General features: G+C 43.6%; 2 protein-coding genes across 2 annotated transcripts in view; one reads left to right on the top strand and one right to left on the bottom strand.

Moving 5' to 3' along the window:
- The window catches only part of LANCL2 (LanC like 2), a 40,253-nt gene extending 31,331 nt beyond the window's left edge, over positions 1-8,922 (top strand). Inside the window, exon 9 of the mRNA XM_044429726.1 lies at positions 8,546-8,922. Coding sequence (XP_044285661.1) covers positions 8,546-8,622 — 77 coding nt within the window. The 3' untranslated portion in view covers positions 8,623-8,922. The remainder of the gene's footprint in view (positions 1-8,545) is intronic.
- On the bottom strand, positions 1,297-22,419 carry VOPP1 (VOPP1 WW domain binding protein). The gene is made up of 4 exons (XM_044429728.1): positions 19,894-22,419; positions 12,411-12,488; positions 9,835-9,971; positions 1,297-5,771 (listed from the first exon to the last, which is right to left on the bottom strand). The coding sequence occupies exons 1-4, from the start codon at positions 19,989-19,991 to the stop codon at positions 5,590-5,592; spliced, it is 495 nt and encodes a 164-aa protein (XP_044285663.1). The 5' UTR covers positions 19,992-22,419; the 3' UTR covers positions 1,297-5,589.
- Positions 22,420-22,551: the final 132 nt, after the last annotated feature.

The following is a 22,551-nucleotide window of genomic DNA, read 5'->3' as shown; positions in this document are numbered from 1 at the left end:
CTCCTTGGCAAAGGCACATGAATTATTCCTGGCTGACAGTTAATTCAAAGAGGTCTATAAAGGTAAGGCAAAGGCAAAATATTAATGAAGCCTCCATTTGCAGCAAAGCAAGCCTTCCTTACCTAATGTGCCTCCCATACTTAGTTGCCATTCCAGACACATCGATTGGAATTCAGCTAATTAACATGTGATGGACACTGAGATCATAATGGAAGAGGTTCTAGCTTTTTTTTGAACTGCATGAAAGATTCTCTATTCTGTCTCCAGCATCTACTTGACATTCTCTTTGGAATTTGAAAGGCTCATCCAGCTGCTGATCAGCCCCCACCAAATTTGCTGGCTCTATCTTACGTAATTTCTACCAGCATAATCACCTGTATCCAGTTCAGGTCCATTCTTGTATCCAGTTCAGATGCGAATTTTTGCAGGGGAGGTGGAAAGGACTGCTAAAGTTACAAGGTCCTGATGATCTCTGATGGAGCTCATCTTGCTGGATTAGCTGTCCTTTTGCACATGCATGTTTCACCTCCTGTCCTTCCCTGGAGCCTTTCTGTCTGGACTCCCCCACTCAAAATCAAATCCTCTCCCTTTTTTACAATGTGAGTGTCATTAGGAGACAAAGTCTTTTAAAGATACACACAGAGAGATTTCGGAGCATCTGCAAATTAGTATGCAACATTTAGCATTTCTTCTGTTTTGTGCTTTAGGCCTGAGCCTTGGATCTTTTCAGTAGCTAGCACATCCCCTTGCACATGAGTTGTACCTAGATTTTCCAAAACATGAATGCAAGGAATGTATGTGCAGATGCAGAAAAGACTAGGAAGGTTTGAAGGTGGGCAGAGGGACTTGATAAAAAATACTGGCGCTTCTGCTTCCAAGCAGTTTCCTGGTTGAGATGAAAGGTGAATAGCTGCATACAGCTGGACCCAGTGATTTTTAGACTAAATGCTATAAATCACAAGCTTCATAGATGTTAACACTCTGGTAGATGGTGCTGCAGTAGTGGTTATTATTTCTATTTGCATACTGTAATACTTAAAACCATGATGTACTCAAGCACTAACAGCTACTGGGACAAGCCTACACACATATGGTAAAACTATACCTGTGCTACAACACTTCAGATTCTACCCACACACCTACACCATACAAACATTTCCCTGCACAGAAAAATCTAGGGATGAGTGAGATGCCTTCTAGTCTAGCCTTCCTCTGACACACTTGATCTGTGTGTGGAGTTTGCCTTCCATGTGTGCCACGTACAGTCCAGGAACAATCATGCCACGTGTGCCACAGTTTGTGTAGACCAGCTTTTAATAAATAAAACCAAGGACAATTAATAGATGCTATCCAACATTTCTAAACTGCTTGCAACATTTCATTATGACTTGAAGACTGAAACTGTGCTCTTAGGTTAAATTGTAATGGCCCACTAGGATGCCTTTATGAAAATTAATGATACCTGCAGCAATGGAACATGTATAGATCCAGACTCTCTCCTGCAGGAATACACCATGGACCAGACTTGGGGGTCACTATGTACAATGGAACAGCATGAGAGTCATCAGTTACTACAAACGCCTACAAAATTATGGAATGTTTGCTGGCTGGTGGTGTCTTTGCATCCTAAACAGAACTGATCTATGAATATCATAGTAACAGCAATACAGCACAATTAGTAAGATTGGGTAGAAAATGATTTAATGTGCACACTACATTCATTTCAGGGTCTGCAGCTTTTTTCTAATCTTGGGTACCCCAAATCAAATTGCATTATTCTCTCCTAAAATACTCTTTGAATCATGCTTCCCATGGTATTACAAAATTTAAAAATGTGCTACTTCTTATTTGAAACTTGTCATTCTCCCTTGCATTTCTTCTTGGGAGCAGCCAAGAAGGAACATCATATGATGCAGAAGTTACACAAGGACGGATCTCCAGAGTCATCACCATGTTACATGACTTAAACTTACCACTTTCATGTTTCCTAAGTAACTTGACTTCACTTTAACATCTGGATGCTACAGTGTATTTTACCAAAGGACATGTTCTAGCCAAGAGGAGAAAAATTAGCATGGGCTTAGCTCTCCACTTGAATTTTATGGTACTTACTAAATGCATTTTTTTTGGCAGGATCATACCTAAAGTCTCACCAAGTCAAATTATTCTGATTACATCTAACAGCTTATGATTTGTCGCTGTTGTCACAACAGTGTTTCAGCAACTCTGAGGAAGCTTTTAATTGAAGTTTCACAAAACCAAGTAGGTCAAAATTCCAGTAATAATCATTTCTGTGTTGAAGAAGGCTTCCTTTTGTTATCTTTCCAAAGGACATTGAGAAATCAGTAAAATCGTTGTTTCAAGAGGAGCTGTGCCTACGTTGAGTCAACTCTTGACAGATTCTTTATATATGCTTTCACATATCTGCCTTGGGTTGGATCCAGTATTCTGTGAAAGGAAGGGACCTTCCACTCAAGGGAAGGGACTCCACTTGCAGAAGGTTCCTTCACCCAATTTTGGAGGAAATTCCATTCCCTGGATACCACAGTTCATTCAGCAGGGTGTCTTGACTCTCTGTACAGCCTTTTCAACAGCCTGGAGAGGCTGTGTGGGAAGGAAGGGGTGGGCAAGTCCACCTCTGCCACCATAGCTGATCCAGATTAACTCCAGATCTAACCCATAGTTATTCAGAAGCAGCTGTTACCTTCAAGTGCTCCATTCAACAGTAAAGCATCTTTGACTGTGTCTTGACAGTTACATCTCTCATCTGACTTCACAACTGGAACTTCTGCAGATCAAGCCAAGCTATGTAAAGTCTTCATACTACCTCACCTGATATTTTGAGGCCTCTGGTCCTGCCAGCAGGTTTACTCAAATGAGAAAGTGAACAGAACTGAACAAAGGTGTAAAGATATGTTGATGCTGGGTTTGTGAAGGAAGCATTCACTTTGAAATGTATAGATTACAGTGCAAAGAACCCAGGAGGGATCTTTTTCTTTTCTTTTTTTTTTAGAAAACTTCCCCTGCAACTAGAACCATCAAAGACATTTGGGGAATAGTCAATAAAGCATCCTTTTTGAATTAAACATTTGAGCTGAGAAGTTGTAAAATGCAAATTCAAAAGATCAATCTCAGTCAAAAACTGGAGCTAACTCATCATTGCAGTCTGATATGAACACTAACTAGGAAGGCTTTTAAACCAGACCTGAGGGACATGAAATATAAATAATGTAGAATTTAATATTTACTGCACCTTTCTCAACCATTTTACTCAGAAGCAAGTCCTCCTAAATTTAATGGGACATGCTTCCAGGCTTTAGGACAATTTCACACACTTGGTCTATCAAATCAGCTGATTCGGGCTTCTTGGTGAATGTCCCAGAATTGTTACATTTACTAGTAACTACATGTGTTCGGTACACACACTTTACAGGTTTTAGGTAGACACAGAAGAGAGCCAAGATATATGCACAGAAAGGTAAGGTTTGAAGAACACTTCCTTCAAAAGATTAGGACTGATGTGTGCTCTGAGCGCATTAAAAAGTGCATTAAAAGCAAAGTCTGCTTTGAATACTGTGTTCAACATCCTCAACAATAACTGGAAGATATTCTAAAACAGGGACACTTACTTCACCAATGTCCCTAAACATTCCACACATTGCAACTAGGAGGTTCACCATGTATCATTTTCTGGAGGCAGGGAAACATCACAGTGGCATTGGGGTTTCCTCTCCATTTTTTTGAATGCCACTCCACTGCACAGCCCAGCCAGCACACCCAGGGCTTCTCCTTCTACCTGAGGATTTTCACCTGCCACTTTAGCAAGGCTTCTGCATCCAGATCTTCTGAAGTTTCTTTACACGTGGATTTTTCCCCCGGGAGTCGGGGTTCTTTCCTTCGCATGACCATGAGGTGACAGCAGCACCATCGTGGACATGCAAAAATACACCAGCTTTTTCTTCCATTCATGCTGCCACTTTCAAGTATTACTATAATTTTCTTCAACTAAAGAGCCACAAAAGGGTTTGGAAAGCATGGGGGAGGCCCCAAAGGATTCATATAAAGAACCTGCAAACTACCTTCCATGAGGAATGATGAGCACACGACGGCTACTTTGTGTGGGGAAGCCTTCAGCAGCTACAGAGGGAAGAAAAATAGTGAAGAGACATTGTCATTGCCTCGTCTCCCAATTCAACCAGAAGGTATAACACTAAAGGGGAAATCTAGAAATCCTTGCAATGGGACATTCTCATGAGCAAGCTGATTTTTGTGATGTCAAGAACGAAAGGGCACAACGGAAGACAGATACCAGGTGTTTCTCCCAAGCAGAACAATGGAGGACAGGGGCCTATCTGTTTTTGATGGATAAGCCCTTCACGGGGGAATTTGTGCCTGCCTTTTTCAAGCAGTCTTAATGTTTACATTTGTTCATCATACACAGGAGAACTTTCCACCAGTCTCCAACACTTGACAAATCTCCAGTATTACACTTAAGTTCGTTTTGAATAACCCACCAGATGAAAATGAAGTGCAAGAGCCACCTTGAAGGAATTGTGCCACGAAGGAGGACCTTTGCTGAACCTTCAGGCCTACTTTGGGGGCCATTTCACAAGTTCCACAGGCTGCTACAGGCAGTCTTGGCTTCCGGGTGAGTACACTCCCACTCACATTTTTAAGAGTCAATGTAACACATTTTCGGTGTATGCCTTAATAGTGTAAATCTGAAGGGACACACAGGGAGCAAATAGCAAACCCCTCATCAAGATTTTTTAAAATCTCTTTAGGTGAGAGATATTTTCTAACCAACCAGCTTTTTGTTTCTAGACCTGGGCATATCAATGTGCTGGCCCTCAGTAAGTTTTCTTCCCACACACAAACACAGCAGTATATTACAACATTTATTCTTGGCAACAACAACCCCGTTCCCTGTCTGTCGTCAGTGAAAAAATGCCAAGCCAAATCAAACCAGGTTTAAGATGGCAGGCTAGACCAATGGTGGAGAGGCTATGTAGAATCCTGTCCTAACCTTTGCCTGGGCAAGTGGAATAGAAGGATGGATCTCATCCTGCTGTGGAAAGATTTGCTGCACATTGTCCTACCACAGTTCCTCCAAGTCTGTTTCAGTCCCTCCCTACTTTTTGAGCTTTATGAACAAATGCAGTGTGTCGTCCTACTTGTTTCAGTGGTTTCCTCTTGCCCGTGTCTCTGCCAATTCTTCCTCTCTCTTTTATCTTTAAAATGCCACAACCAGCTCTAGAACATTTAGGCTGGTGGATATGGCTTTGTGCTTGCTACCATACTGTGCCACACCATGATGTGTTAATGTACATCTTGGAACCACAAAGAGAATAATTTAAAAGGGAAAGCATAAGGGATTTAAATACAGGCTTCCAATCAAAAGCACAAATAAAAGGCTTTCGCTCTTGCTTTGAAGATATCAGAAGATAGTTCACCCCGCTGCAAATCTGCAATTGCTGCCTGAATAATGCTAACTGGGACAGCAAACAACACTGGAGCGCTAAGAAGTTTTCTGCCGCTCACAGATCATGCCCCTTCCTGACCAAGTCTGTATTCGTTGCAGCCAAGAGGTTATGTGGAAGATTTCACTGCCTGCTCATATGGCGGAGGTGGTGTGTTGCAGTAGGAAGGTGGAGGCGGGTATATTGGGTTCACTTGTGGAGACTTGGGTTGAACATGGTAAGTCATAGCCATGGGGTTCATCATGGCTCCTTCCGGATCTGCGTAGTAAGCCATTCCAGGCTGCGGTGCTCCTGCAAGAGACAGACAAAAGGCAATGGGTTGGATCCAGATTTACACTGGATTGACTGTGCTGATGGAAATAGACCTCCCTGTCCCCTTCTTCCCATGGCTCCACCTCCAGCATGGCCACACCTGAAAAGGTTACACAGTGAGTCAGGTCAGCTGAGGCAAAGAGTGGACAACAGGTGATTGCAGAGGGACCTTCTGCACACAGAGTCCTTCCCCTCAGGGAAACTCCTTTGTCTCATGGGAGGAGATCCTACATTCAGCCCAATACCCAGCAGCAGCCCATGTTCTCCTGTCTGAAAGCAGCTTCTGATGTTGGAGGGACTAACAGGGCTGTGCATATTTGTGTGGCTCAAAGTAATATCAATGCAAAACAATAACTACACCAAGGCAAGCACATTTCAGAGGTTATAATCATTGCTGAGATCTTTACCCTTGACCAATTGGTAGGAAATGGAGAATTTTAGTCTTGTTTCAAGCTACAAATGTACCTTAATTCCTTACTACAAAATGTGTTTTATTAATGATGTGTGGACCTTAGTCCAACAGAATAACCTCCATTATTAGAAATTGCACTTGGGCGTACTACCTGAAGCTGTGGTGAAGCCGCCCCGACGCTTTTGTGAGCCGCCCCAAGGCTTTGTTGCAATGGGGGCGGCATAGAAATGTTTTACATAAATAGATAGATAGATAGATAGATAGATAGATAGATAGATAGATATAGATAGATAGAAAGATCTGTATCATTTCTTTAGCCAGAAGCCCTCAGAGAATTCTACTCATGGGGCATCTTATTATGTGCCAATGTGGGAAATTCTGCTCCTTTTTTCTGTGTTTCTGTATATTCCCAACTCCCCTCCAGTTCCCCTTTCACTTAGCTGTCTATCATTCCCAGGCTCTGGGTACTCAGTCAACAACCGAGGTGGGCCATGTAGGGTCCTCCAGATGTTTTGGCCTGCACCTCTCCTCAGCTGAACTGTTTCCTGGGTTTTAGGCCTGATTCCCTCTTTCCAGTCAGATTCTTGGCAATCCAGCTCCCTAATCCTGTCCTTGCTTTGTGCCAATATTTTGCTTAGGCAGATGCGGAGAGGTTTTTTTTTTTGGGGGGGGGGGTTGCCTCCTTTCTTACCACAGTGAGATTTAACCAATGTTTCTTCTTCTGCTCTGAGAACTGGAATGTTTCCTTTTTCCAAACCAACACAAACCCCAAACCTTCAGCTTCTCCTATTCCCTTCATCCCTAAATCATCCTGTGACAGAATGAGGATATTACTGTTTCTTACTCTTTTCCTTACAACCAACAAGGCAAGAACTCAAAGCAGGGATGTCCAACTCCATAAGCAACTCTGCTCGGGCTGTTGGCAGTGGTTCAGTACCACTTGCATTCCAGAGCCTTTGTGCATCCATCTGAATCAACGGGTGCAAACTGATGCAGAAGACGTCTGTATTCCTTACATAAATGGTGATCTGAAGGGCCTGAGTGAAAGCTACTGCCAGGAGGGAAGGTAAAGGCTCAATCCTCATGGGAGACCCCTGGGGCATGACAGAGCCCATGTGGGGCATTCTCCCCCCATCACCAGTGGATTTGCAACAAGCAGCCCTTCAACTCTCACCAAGGATGCAACATCTCCATTGGTTTGCAGACAACATGATTTGAAAAGCTACTAATGGGGGAACTGCTGATGGGGGGCGGGGCTCTTGGGATACAAGAGGCTTTCAAGGGAAGGGATCTTTTCCCACCCAACAGCAGCTTCCCTAAGAAGAATGCTTTATTTATGTATCTGATTTATTATTGTATTTATATCCCACCTTTTTCGCCTCCCAAAAGGAACCCAAAATGGTGTACGTGATCCTCCTCCTCACAGAACCAGGTTCACTCAAGGAACCAGATTTCATATTGGATGTCGAGAAGGACTTCCTGGTGCTTAGGACCCCTAAGATATGGAACAGGCTTCTAAGGGAAGTGGTGGAAGCCCCATCAGTGACGTTCAAGGAAAGACTGGACAACCACATGTTGGGGACTACATGGGTGGAGCTGGCTGCAGTTGGGGGTCAGACTGGATAGTCCGGGAGCGCCTTCTGACTTGCTGTGTTTCTGTTTTCTCTGTAGCTGAACCTCACAACAACAACCCTGTGAGATATGTCAGTCTGAAAGTCTGAGACTGGCACAAAGTCAGCCAGTGAGCTTCATGGCTAAGTGGGAACTAGAACTCAGATCCCCTGAGCCCCAAACCAACACTCTGAGGGGCAAAAGGGGCAGGAAACTGGTGGGGATCCTTTGTGAGCATCCGTTTCTCCTCCTCACAAAAGCCCCATGGCTTTTGCAAGTACTAGAAGGGAATGCTGGCAAACACCATCCCCCCCCCCCCCCGGACAAATGATTAGCTGAATCTGGAGAAGTTCGTGCATCCTGGCTTCCAGTTCACTTCATTTCTGTCACCAGCCCTCACACAACAGCAGAGTTAACAATTAGGCATTTTAACTACAGCCTGTAATTAGGTCATTTGGAGTCCAGTGAATTAAATCTGAATCATTACATCAAAACATCCCGGTGCTTTTCCTCCCATTTCTTGTCTCGGGAAACACCAGCATCAGGAAAGGCCAGGCAGGGGAGAGTATGACACATAATCTGCTGCTGCCAAGAGAGTCCTTGGACACATCACATATGCACTGACTGGTTTCTAGGGTTCAGCATAATACAAATCTTTGCTGAATCTCAGTGCAGTGGCTCCATCCTGTAAGACTGATTTGCTAACCACCTCTTTCTCCACTTGCTCTAGGAGGGCAGGCAAAAATTCTTGCCAAGCCAGGCCCTGGATTCGCTCTCATACAGCCTTCTGCCTTTGGAAGCTGTTAAGAAGGGAAGTATGAGGAATGGCTGAAAGAACTGGAGAAAATTGATGGGTTCACACAACAGGCCAGAATACAGGTTCAGTATATGTTGGGTGCAGCCTGTTGTTGGTCTTTGAATCATGGGTTATTGTATTTTGAGAACCCACCCATGGCCTGTTAACCACAATCAATCCACAGTTCCCAAACAAACAACAAACCCTGGGCTCATTTCAGGAGTTATTTATGATGAATAAATCAGCTTTGGCTGATCCATCAGCTGCATCCCTACCTGGAGAACGACTGCCTGGCGACAGTGACACATGCTTTGGTAACTTCCCAATTAGACTTCTGTAACGCGCTCTACGTGGGGCTGCCCTTGAAGACGGTCCGGATACTTCAGTTGGTGCAAAATAGAGCTGCCAGGCTGCTGACGGGGACTGGGCATTGTTCTCATATAACCTCCGTCAGCTTCACTGGCTCCCCATTGAAGTCCAGGCCCAATTCAAGGTGCTGGTTATCACCTATAAAGCCCTCAATGGCTTGGGACCTGGTTATCTAAAGGAGCGCTTGCGTCCATATATGCCCTCCCGCCCCTTGAGCTTGGTGGCAGAAGCCTTTCTCCGGGAACCCTCCGTGAAAGATATTAGGAGGGTGAGTACCTGGAGGAGGGCCTTCTCTGCGATGGCGCCCCACTTATGGAATGCGCTCCCCAGAGAGGTCCGCCTGGCGCCGTCGTTATTTGTTTTTTGACGCCAGGCCAAGACCTTTTTATTTAAAAGCTATTTGAATGGTTGAATTTATTTTTTGATTTTATATTTATGCCGGGATGTCTCCAGATTTTTATGTATTTGTATAGTTATTTACTTGTATTGGAAGCCGCCCCGAGGCTTTTGCGAATGGGGCGGCATATAAGTGTTCCAAATAAACTAACTAACTAACTAACTAACTAACTAACTAACTAACTAACTAACAAACCAACCAGGGTTTGTTAGCACAGATGGAATCAGACAACACAATGGTTCAACAACCACCCATGCTGTGTAAACCCAATGTATTGCCTGCAGAAAAGAAGATGAAGAGGAGGCATGATGTTGGTCATGTAGCTATCAGAAGGAGCAAATCTCTAGTGCAGATTTGAGGGAGCATGTGGGCCTGTTCCAAACATCTGAGCACCACCATAGAATATAGTACTTATGCCTAGAAACACAGTACAACGGGTGCGTGGATCTGTTCTGACCTGCTGCACTGGGGTTAGGCGGCCGGGTGTATGACACATTATAAGTCGTTTCATCAACCAGTGGTGGAGGATACATCCGCCTTCGGATAAAGAAACCGGCCCCACAACAAAAGAGGACTCCCATCATCAGAAGAAACCTGAGCAAAGGGAAAAGCAGAGGATGAGCCAATTTAGTCTTGAATTTGCACAATATACAGCACCATGATGATTTGTCTTTAGTTAATTACAGATCTGAGCAAAAGACACAAATAATTACTTCAAAAATGTATCTGAAACTCAAGAACCACTGGTCTTAAATGGCTTGGCATCAGGATGTGTTCCTAAATTAATGTGACATGGAGTTTAATCTTGTTATAAGAAAAGGAGTGTTCCATTTTATGTCTAAATGGAGTATGACATACACCACTGACCCTCTAAGCTTTTCATTGTGGAAACGTTGCTCCAAAGATGCTCACTGCATCCATCTCCTTTGAAGCATGCTCCAAGAGCTCTTGCTGTGTCATTCATGGCAAGTAAATCTGAATCCAGGTGAACAGAGAGGGCAGTTTTTCTAAGTTGGCTCACCTTTTCTGTTAGGCTATCAAAGCATAGCAAGCACCTAACAAAGACATTTTGGGAACCAGGTTTGTATTTTTGTGAAGCAGTAATTTTTGGAATTCCTTGTAAGTATGGCACAGTATATACTCCCCCTGCCTCCTGTTTTCTGAGATCTTTTTAAAAATTTAAAGCAGCATGTTTCAATAATTTTAAAACAGAGAGCAAAATCCTCAACCTCATCTACCAACAATCTAAACTAGGTTTACACGGAGATTCTTTACAGTACTTTCTCTCTCTCCAAGCAACTATAGTGGGGGCTTGGGCATACAGCAAATGTTTCTACTCCTACTGAATGTACATCAAAACCATGTGCATTCTTTTGTACACAGAACTATAAGCAAAACTCAGCCCAACAAATGGCAATCACTAACCTGAAAAGGATTCAAACATTTCCTCTCTATGCCTTTCAATCAAGAGAAAGCATAAGACTGCAACCACTAAGGTTGCACACAATCTTGGGCTGCAAATTTGTATGTGAAGTTGGTAATATCTCATTGTTTCTATTGTCCAGACCTTCGCTCGGTTTTGCCTCTAACAATCCAATCCCAAACAAAGAACTCTCAATTGGATTTATCTGCTACTGGTTCTATTTCTTAACAAAGGTATCATATTTTGTTCCGTTAACTATCACACAAAGACAGCTGGATTGGATTTATTTATTGCATGCACAGGACATTTGACGGATCATCACACTGTTCTTAAGTAGTTTAGCTGTGAGCAATCTAGCCTTTTCCCTGTGGACAGAGATCCTGTGATCAGATGCTTAATAATTTAAAGCCACATGCTACCCTCCTGGAAATGTCAAATTAAGCACTTGTATCTGCAGGCTTCCGCACCATGTCCATGATGTATTGTTGTCAAATAATAAATGGAACAATTTACTCTATTATACATTTCCTTGCCATCCCCTGGCTGCTGGCACCTCCCAAATTACTAACCCTTGCAAACCGATGGTGGGAATTGCCAAACATGGGATGTTCATTTTCCAGTAGAAATGCTAGCGAGTAGATAGACATTAAGTCTCTACATTACAGACTTAATCAGATTTACTCACCCTTCCCTAAGAAAAGCTGGAAACCACAATGCACTGGTGGGTGGGGAGTGGGCTAAGCAGCTCTAATAAAGAACCCCCGGCACTCACACCAAAAGGCAACTCCTGGGATTCCCAGGAGAGAATAATGATAGTTAAATTAGCATAAAAACTGATCTCTAGTGCAGGTATAGCCTTAGGACACAATCCTATCTTTGGAATATTGGTATTTCTATATCGCCCAATAAGCAAAGCTCTCTATAGCTCTTCTCCTCAGGGGGCTGAGAGCTTTCTCAAGGCCTGGGAGCAATCCTATGAATATGGTGGTGGTTGTTCTGGTTCTGGCCACCAGAAGAGCCCAGAAATCCTGGCAAGAAGCGGATCTCAGAGCTTGATTGTTGTGTCCAGGTAGACTGCAGATGGGAGAGAGTTGGAGTGCTACAACATTTTCAAAGTCCTGCCTGACTCCTGCTCACACAGTAGAACAGTGGGTCGTCCTCCTTCAAAAAGAAAAAACCCTTCCATTGTGAATTGGTTTAAATGCTTTTCCATGTTGAGATGTGTTGGGCCTAGGCGAACTTCAGAAAATTTGGACCCAGAGCCTCCCCTCTTCCACATACACCCTGCCCCCCCAAGTCCCTCATTCCTCCTTCTCTCCAACATTAAAACACTGAAATTGGAAAGGCGAGGCCCAAGGCACTTTCCATTTTACTCTTAAAGACTGTTGGGAAATAATGCTAAATCAATTATTAGCAATTCTGTTAGGGCAGGAAGTGGGAATCCACAATTATATCTCCTCTGAGACTGAAACTTTGTGTTCAGAAGGGTATTTCTGATTTATCATATTGCCTCTGGGATACTGTCAAAGGATCACACTGCTAGACTCTTATATCAGTTTTTATACTAATGTAATTATGTATAAGGCAATGAATGAATACTGTTGACTTACCAAAAATACCATAGCCGCTGGATAGACAGAGTCCTTACGCAGCATCTTGACCCACAGCAATCTTCATAGGAGCGACATCTGGAAAAGAATAAAAAGTAGAAAATGTTTGTAGTTGCAAAGCCTTTCAGAATAATGAATAAAGTTGGCAGGACCTCAGTGGGCTAGGATTTCATCAAACCTTGTTTTAATTGCCAACATATGTGCTGAAGAATAGACAAGGAAGGTCCAATCATTCTAATGTCACTTCTAAGAGAGTCATCTGCTACATGATACATCTGGAAACAAAAGCTGGACCCAATTGCTATGGCTGCTGAAGTCACAGCTGGGCTGCTCCCTGGTATCACACGCACACGCTCAGAAGAGTCTCTTACGCGCGCACAAGGGGAGGAAGCTTCTCATGAGAACCAGAGCATCCGTGAAGAGTTATTTCAGCAGTTTCAGCAGAACAAACTTTACTCCCCACTCTCACAGATTGTGAGAGTAAGAATGGTCCAGATAATAAGGTGCTGAAAGTGACAAAACAGAGGCGTGGGAACAGGGCGATTTGGGAGTAAACATGAGAACAGACTCTCAGTCTTCTGATACGAAGTGTGAGAATCAAACTGATAAGGGATAAGCGGGATTTGAGGATGCTCATCCTTTCAGGCACACACACAGACTGGGACAGCTGGAATCCCAACTGACTGAACAAGAGAGAGTTCACAGCACCCTGCCTACAGGGGTGCAGCCTTGGAGGGTTCATAAGCAAAGTGTGGGTTGAAATTAGATAGAATGAGAGATCGACTTTCTATCCTGTTTCGATTGTACATGTAGAGCTGTTTAGAATACAGACGTTTGAAGTATCTGCTGGAGTGACTGCTTTCATTGGGGAAGGAGCGCCAGCCTCAAAACACCAGGAGATGGACAGCAATGCTAATTTGGGCATGTAAAGAAGCTAGCATTACTAATGACCTACCATAACAGACACTAATACAGAGAGGTCTTCAGCCTGTGACAGAACTCATTTTCTACTTAATTCATATTCATGGGATTACACTTGGGATGGCACTGGGAGGCCACGCATGGACATAAAATTATTTCCCATATTTTCTGAAACAGGAAAAAGTTACAACCTTGATTAAACAAAATAATGTGGGGACAATTCATGCTCAACTGAAGGAACAGGGGTAGTCTGCATACAACTCAACAAAAACAAAAAAGAAAATGATTCTAGGAAAACTGAAATTTGAAAACACCTGATGGAAAAAATGATTAAAGTAAGGAATAACTTGGAACAGTAAGATTTTATAATATGCATTCAATTGTTAGAATACACAAGGGTCAGATGCATAAGATTTAAATGAAATACTACACCTCTAAGTCAGACAACGTCTGTACAGAATCTATTAATTTGACACACTGCCCTACAGATATGTTTAGAATTTCACACAGTTCAAAGCAGACTCAACTCAATAAAGGCTGATGAACAGGCAAGTTGCTATGTTTTGGTGTTGGTGGTGCACCTGATTAAACAAGGTCAGCAGCCACTGTATTAAAAGGTTACTTTTTTCCAATGGCAATCATGGTTTCAAACTCTTCAGGTACCCAAAAACTAAGACATGGGTGTCAAACAGCAGGCCCAGGGGCCAAATCTGGCTTGTCCTGGGTCCCAAACCAGCCCTGCAGAGTACCCCAGATGGCCCCACCCTGCTCCACAGGTTACACCACCTTTCCCCCAACCACTGTTCAGTGGTTTTGTGGCTTTTGTGCGGTTTCTCTTCTTGTTCTAAAAAGCTGAAATGCCCCTCACAGAGCTTCAGGCTTCTCTGCATGAGGCATTCAACCCGTATGAGGACTGCAGGCATTCCACTCCTGTACTCCTGTATGACAGCACAATGGTTTAGGGTTTGCAGGGAAGTTTGACCTGATTGTGGTTGGCAAGCGTCTTGGGGAAAATAATATTTGCGACTGACCTGGCCAATTCAGAGGTTTTATACTGCCTGCCAACTGCAGGAGCTGATGCTGTATATACCCCAGTTCCTGATCATAGTCCTAGCGGGCTCCCTAACTGGATCCCAGCCTCAGATTATGAGCCTGTAGTTCAAGCTCCATGGTCCCCTGATAGAGAGTTGGTTTTAAAAAGATCTGGAATAAATGCTTCTTGGAATTCAACTGAAACTTATCTACCCTGTTCAGGATGATGATATGTCAAATAAATTATAAAGCCAAGAAGAGATGTGGCAGAATCACAGAGGCTTGGCAGATATCCCACATCACATTTACACACCTTGGGCAAGGAAGAAATGCTGCAAATACTTTGCCACTCTTTGTAGCAGTAACCGGACAGCTTTGAACAACGACCGCACATGCAATGTGCTTAATGAATTGGAGAACAACATGTCTCTACATGTCACTGGTTAGACATGACAAAAGGACAAAACCAAGAGGCAACACAATTCAACCAATATTTATAGACAAAAGAGCACAACAGAAGAACACAAAATCTCCTGACTGAGGCAGGTCAGAAACAGGATTGTAGAGAACAGAGCAGGAATTTGGGACAACAGCATTTGATATGCCCCTCGCTATGTAAAACCAGTAGGAGAAAAAAGAGAGGACCCGTATCTTTTCTAGGGCACCTGGCAGCACTATTGGGGCAAGGGATAAGTCTCAGGACTGTGCCAGGTATCATATATTTACACATCTAAGCTATGTGGACAATATATAAACTGCGTCTCTCCCATGAAGGCAGCTGTAAAAGGGTGCCTCAAATGAGAGCTACTAATATGCAAAGGCCGGGAGAACACCGAGAACTGATATACTTGCTGTTGCTGATTCAGCAGCTGTAGTTTGACTTGCTTCCTTACTGGTTACAGCTGAGTCTTCCTCCCTATGAGCAGGTCCTTTTGCCCAGGTAGACCCTTTCTGCTGAAGCCCTCCAAAGATAACTCTTGAGTGTTCTACCTGGTCCTTCACTGCTGGTGCTCTAGAGAGCCATGAGACGAAGAAGGGGTAGGAGGAACCCCAGTATGGCTTAGGCTGAAGAGGTCCTGTGATGGGACATCTCAGATTGCCCCATGTCTTTTGTAGGAATGGGGTTTGCTGAGGCATGCTACTCCTCAACCCTAACCCTAACCCTTTGACACCATCATAGTAGATGGGGAAGGCAGAGAGTAGAGAATGGGGAAGGGACTGGTAGAAGGATGCAAAAGATCAGAAAGGAAGTGGGTCACAAAATTGTTGGGATTTACCAGTAAAGAGCTAAAACAGAATTTGTGGAGAGATGGATAAAAAGGGTGCTGGGTAGGGTGCCAAGGAGGAAACAGTGGTAGAGAGAAATAGGCAATAAAGCTGAAAAAACACTCAAGTTGAGCAGAGAAGTGCTTCCCAATCTAGGCTGTCGAAAAGGAACTGAGGGAATGAGTGGGCACCCCTTCCCGGGGTACAGGAAACAGGAAGGAGAGGGGCTTCTGGCCAAACTAATGCTAGCTGCAGAATCTTCCCAAAAACGGGCTCCACACAGGTGCAGAACCTGTATGTGTGACGCACAGCGACCATGAAGAGGAACCCAGCCATTATGACCTATCTGCCCTGAAAGGACACATCTTAGGCAGCTAGGATATCACCTGGAGCAGCGAGGTCCAACACATGGCTCATGGGCCACATGCAGCCCCCGAGGCCTTGTTCTGCAGTCCACTTGGTGCTCAGAGCCCCCTGCTCCCCACCAGTCCAGATCACAGTGATGGCACAGGCATGCCTGTGGTGCACTCTCGCAAGGCCAGCAGCCAGTCCCACTCCCTTCCTGAGCCTCAAGAAGGGTCGGGTTGGCAGCTCACCCAGCGCACCCTGCGCCACTCAGCTGATGGCGCTCTGGCTGACGGCCAGCTCAAGTGCAAGAGGCTCAGAGCACCAACTGTAAGAAGGAAGGAGGGGCCGGGGGGGGTCACATGGGAGGGTTTCTGGGTGGAAGAAGCAGGGAAGAAAGGAGCAGTCATTGTGCTTGGACTGTGGTCGGGGAAGGAGCCACCTGTGATCTCTGCGGACATCACAGTCCCACGAAGCGTTTTCATTCAATTAGTCCTAAAGCCATCTTAAAATTAATTCTTCCTCATTTAATGGTTAATTAATTATATTAATGGTGTATATTAAATTAAATAAATATGTCACAAGGACTTTAATTTATGATATGGAAATGTAAATAATTGTGTAGCCCCAGGTTCTGTGTCAAAGTCCTCATGTGGCCCTTGAGGTATGAGAAGTTGGACTGCCTTGACCTGCAGACACTAAATCTAGACTGAGCCTGATATTCACGAAGAACAAAGACCTGAAGATAGCAAGATAAGAAAAGTGGATCAGGCAAGGTAGTTACCTTATGTATGTATTATTATAGGTTGAAATAGTTTAGCAATACAAAAGACCTTCAGCAGGGAATATTCTGTCACCATGAGACTGAAATCATAACAGCTCCGTTAAGGGATCAACATTCATGTGATGCTGAGAGACCGGTCAAATATTCCTCAGACATTTTATTCTCTCTTTCTCGCTCTCATTCTCACAGACTCCAGCTGCAGGGGCTGCAATTTGCAACAGAAGACCTGTTTAAGGGGGAGGGAAAGCTTCTTAACCTTTTCCTCATTAGTCATTTTTCTTCTAAAAAAAACCTCCCAAGCTGTTCCCTTGATAAAAAGGGAAATAAATCAGCTGGGTCCCCCCCGCACACTCTGTGTGTGTGTGTGTGTGTGTGTGTGTGTGTGTGTGTGTGTGTGTTAGCCATAAAGCGATGAAGAAGAAACACCGTAGAAAGGAAAAATTCATTGTCCGTTTCCTGTCTCCTATTACATTCTTTCTTCATTCATTCATTCATTTACTAACCTGTAGGAATCGTTTACATTAAAAAATAATTTCTAAGCTATAACCTAACAATGCAGTATAAATCTATAATAAAATACTGCTCCTTTGCAACAAAGGAAAGGACATGGGGGTGGGAGGAAGGCGAGTGGAAAGATACGCAGTTAAATATAATTTGGTTTGGTTACAGTTGTGGTGCAGCTAGGGTTGTTTTCTATATAGACAATGGTTCAGTCATTAATGAAACAATGGCTGTTTCAGTATAGACAATGGTTTGCAATTGGCAATATTGGAAGAAAGCTCACAAGGTCAAGGTAAAAACAGTATATTGTTCTTGTATCCTCCAGGATATAAATCAATTCCTTTAGATCATGTGGCATAAAATCCATTATGTTGACTAGATTCGCCTCCCATCAGTGCCTATTTGGGCTTTCACTGCTAAGGACACTTTTTTTTTTTAAAGGCAATATTCGGTCCTTCATTTGCCATTGTCAACAAGGATGCCCATAAACAGCAGACTCTCGCTCATGACCCTCAGCAGAATCAATGCGCTGTCCCCCTTTCAGTATCTGAGTCTAAGTGCTGTACCCGGCCAATTCATCTCACTGATGTCCTGGGATATGAACCCTTTTGCTATGCAAAGCATGACTTGGTTGTGGGCCACGCAGAGACGATGTGTGTTGAGTACCTCCAGACATGACAGATGTGGTAAATCCTTTTATTTCAGGGGGTGGAAATCTTTATTTGTTTGGGCTGAATGTGCAGTGTACATGCTTGCTTGTTTCCCCCTTATGTATAACCTCTGCTATAACAGCAGGGCCACTGAGGGCCTAAAACCTTATGTTAAGGGGGAAGACTGCTGCCTTCTTATGAACAGTGTGTAGGCAGACATAGAGCAGGAACCCCACTGTGATGGCATCAAACGCATAATAAGTGAATGTCAAAGAATGTCATCACAGTTTCTTTCCTGCCAGGAAACTGAAAATGAAGGCCTGGTGGAACAGAAGTGTGTTTTGATGAAAAGGCAAAGAAAATATCTTATTTAAATTAACCCATCTGCTCAGGCCAACAGCCTGTGAATCATTCTGAATATTGCGGTTACCTAAAGGGAGCTGGAGGTGGGAGGAAGCAATCTAGATTGCAGTGCTGTTCTTACTGCATTAACAACAACGACAGAGGTGACAGCTGACTGAGTGCACTGTTGAGGGACAGGTAATTTAAAGTCAGTTCGCACACAGATATGAATAAAGGCTTATCTGATCCATCCTCTGCTTGAGGTCCTAAAGATCTGCAGCCCCCTGGACTTCTCGGGGTCTAAATCTGCCCCCAAGAGTTTTCCAAATATCCTGGCTCCACCCATTTTCCTCCAAAACACAAATGGTTTGTTGGTTTCCTACTTTTGCACATTCCTCCCATGCCCCCTCATTCTAAAAGGCTGAAATGTCTGTCCTGAGGTTGAGGGGGAGGCCGAATGTTTGGCCAAATCCCTTTTGCTTCTGTTCCCGTTCACCACAGAAATGGGGCTCCCCCAGAGTTTTTCCAAAAACTGAATATAGCCCTTGGGATGAAAGAGCTTCTGCACTTGCAGAGTAAACAATACTGGTTTAGACGGACAAGTAGCTGGGATAGGGATAAGACAGCTGATTGTATTTTGGCTTGAATGGGGGTGGCACATCAACCTCTCCCAACCTGGTGACCTACAAAAGCTTTGGATCACAAGTCCCAGAATTCCTGGCCATGCCAGCTGTGGCTGTTGGAAGCTGCAACCAAAAAACCTCTGGATGACATCTGGTGAGGGAAGACCAAGTGTCTGCACTTCCTCTATTGAGTAGCAGAAGTCTGAATCTCCACATGGCCATGGCAAGCAGTCACTGGAGCATGGAGGATGCTAACAAGGCTGAATGCTTCAGTTGGTTTAATCAATAAGGTGTAAAAATCAAGGCTTTCCCTGAAAAATCCACAGACACTAATTTTAATTAATGGTGCTCATACAAACAGGCTACAATGCTCCTCTTCTGGAGCCATTTTGGCTCTGTTACAGGAGCACAAGGAACAGATGATGGTTGCCCTTTTTGGAGGAAAGGCAGCATATCAAGGAATAAATAAAAATAATATTTAGTGCTGCTTTTCCTTCTATCTATGAGTGCCAGCTTTTGTTTGTGTTTTTTAAAATACTGTATGTTTATTCTTACTCCCAAGAGACTAGAATAAGTGGTAATACAAAGGGTACTTGAAACACCAGGGATATCAACCCTCAGGCCTTCAGGCCAAATTTGGCCCATCTGGGGTCTCATCCAGACCCTCTGGGATCCCCAGATAACCACTCTCCTTCCCCTAACCACCAATTATTTGGTGGCTTCCCAGCCCTCATGCAGTTCCCTCAATTCTAAAAGGCTGAAAAGCCTCTCTGAATGTTTAGGTACTAGCAGTAAAAGTGTTAACCTAAAATATGTTGGTATTTGGGGGTATTCTGGCCCCATCCCTTTTGAGTTTGGCTTCAATCCCTTTTTCCCTTTGCACCCCCACTGGGATGTGCCCCCTCCCAGAATTTCCCTGAAACAGAATTGGCATTTTGGCTAAAAGAGGCTGGGCATCCCTGTTGTACACCCTCGTGCATCATACAAACAGAAAGAGAGAGAAAAGGAGGATCACTTACATATAATATGTAGGATATACCCCTTCAAAGTACCAGCACTGCTTTTTGGCCTCTGAATACTGAAAAGAAAGGGGGAAAAAGATGGCAAAGTTCATCATATATAGCAAGAACCACAAATGAGACACAATATGTTATAGCTATAACTAACAGACAGTTTAAGAGATAAGATATAATCTGCAGTCCAATAATGATTTTTTCCAGGTGACCAAAGGAGGACGAAAGCAAATGCTGGAGTCCCAAACCTGCTCATGTAGATGCAAAGATGGCGGGGTGTCTTGCAGGGGCATAATCCCTTCCCTTCAAGCTGACTTTTCCATGCAAGCTCTACATGCTTGAAACATACATACGCAATTATTTCCCCCAGTTAAATTTTCTTCCAATTCCTGAGCCTGACTGTTGGAAGTTGGGGTGGCACAATAATAACTATTATTTATTTGGATCTATATTGCTGAATAGCCAAAACTCTGTGGTCGCAAAAAGTCCTAACAAGTCATAAAAGCAAGCCACAGCGTAATTAAAATGATTTGGGGGTTCACTGCAGGAAAGTATCCCTGGTCATGCTCCCTCCCTATTCCTCTCTTTCTTCCTTTTGTGTCACTTCTTTTAAGCCAAGTACTGCTTTAATACATGCATACACACAAGTTGCCCTGAGACCCTTTCTGACTGAAAAGGTTTGGCAAAATACAAGAAACAAGATAAGCAATAATTGTCAGATTAGGAAGAGTTTAAGCACCCCCTCTCATCCACTGAGTCTCTGTTTTAAGTGCCTTCCACCCCCTGCACCAGAATTAAGAAGGAGGTGTGGATTTGGGGGGCTTTTGTTGCCCCTCACCATTTCTACTTCCTCCCCAACGCTCTAGTACTTCTGACTGCTGCACAGAAGATGAAACTGCAGGAGCTGCAACTTTTGCCTTGCATGCCTTCCCTACTGCAATGCTGGCTTCTAGCTGAACTGTTTCAATGGCAACAGTTCAAAAGTACCAGAGCTCCATCCTCCCCACGCTTGCACGGAGCCACTCAAGTCTTCTTGCAAGCTGTGAAGAGGATGAGTGGGAAGTTCCCGTGTTTGTTTGCACGGTACCTCACTGCAGCCCATTAGTCAACATGCATTAATAGCCCTCTGAGCAAAGGGTATTATTAGTGTTCATCTCACTAAAATAGGCCGGTATTATTCATTGTCTGAAGAGCCTTTACCTCCCTACCATTATGTAGTGCTGCAGCCACTGGCTACGACATGCCATATTAAATTATTCCAATGCCAATGATTAGCCTGGGCTACTCTGGTTCAAGAGAGGAATACGCATTATTCAATTGACCATCCTGTTTCCCTTTTTATACCAAGATCAAGTGCAATATTGCCTATATAGTGCAATCTTGTGCATGTGTACTCAGTAACTCCCACTGTGTAGAGTGGGAGTTACTCCCCAGGCAGTGTTTTCAGGACTGCGGCCTTAATGTCACAATGGTTGTACCTGGTGGTACCAATTACAGATCTGCTGAAATTCATACCATCCCATGTGCAATCTCCTATGGGAGACTGACTTAGAGGAATGTTAGAAGGAAGACTGACTGGGTATCTGGGTGCCTTTTGCATTTTTATTGATCAACCTGAAAGAAGAAAGCACAATACAAAGCTCTCAGTAGGTGTAAGGTATTCCTGCATGGCTTCATCTAAAGAGCCAAACCAGAGGCAATATTGTGGGAAACTGGCACCGTGAGATTGGTTCATACTTTGATCTATGGTGGGAATGTTCAACAGTGCAGGGGTCACAGAAAGGACTTCATTTACATTAAACTGTCAGTAACTCCTAAATCTATGCTTCCTCACTAATTTGAACCATAGGCAGTACTCAACAGTGTCGTTCCTCAAACTCTCATACCACTAGTGGAGCTCCACCAGATCTTGCCTTTGCACAAGCAAATGAACATCAGGCAAGTGCAAACAGTAGTACAAGTTGCACAAGTAGTATGTTTGACAGGTTGTCAAGTCAATTGCACAAGCATAATGTGTAACTGTTTGCAGAACCACACTTGTACAAATATAACTTAAGTTGGATGCTCCTCTTGTGCATTGTTTGGACCTAGTTTTCCATGAAATGTCATTTGCAGGCAGATACTGCACCCAATGCCCAAAGGTTCTTGCAAAAGGACCCTTTTAAGTAATTGTGTACAGTTGCAAAGGCATGTACAGTGTGCAATTGAAAGTCTCCAAAACAACCAAACAGAAGTGGGTTTAAAAAATTGGGAGATGATATAAAAACTTACTCAGCTAGTGAATCAAGTAGGGAATCCCAATTTCAAGAAATACATCACAATGTCACAGTTTTCCATTTATTTCCTGTGTTGAAGTCTTTGCTCAAATTTCAAACAAATACAGCCCCTATATTTTTCATGCACACACATACTCACACACTCATTCACTCACTCACGTGCTTTGTATGTTTCATTCTTTCATTCTAGAGCCTCTGTCTAGCATTTCTACTCTATATGTTTTGCAAGCATTCTAGACTAAGAATGAATATTCATGTCCTTTCTTCTCTGGTGGACTTGCTATATCATTATGTCAGCTGCTTTTTTTCTTTTGCTTCCTTCAATCAGATCCAGATCTGCCTTCCTTAAGAGCATGGGTCCTCAAACTAAGGCCCGGGGGCCGGATTT

This window comes from Varanus komodoensis, unplaced genomic scaffold, assembly GCF_004798865.1.
Source record: "Varanus komodoensis strain SLA01 unplaced genomic scaffold, ASM479886v1 scaffold200, whole genome shotgun sequence".
In the NCBI taxonomy this organism is placed as follows: Eukaryota; Metazoa; Chordata; class Lepidosauria; order Squamata; family Varanidae; genus Varanus; species Varanus komodoensis.
The sequence above is the reverse complement of the archived record's forward strand: the minus strand, read 5'-3'. Positions and strand labels throughout refer to the sequence as shown.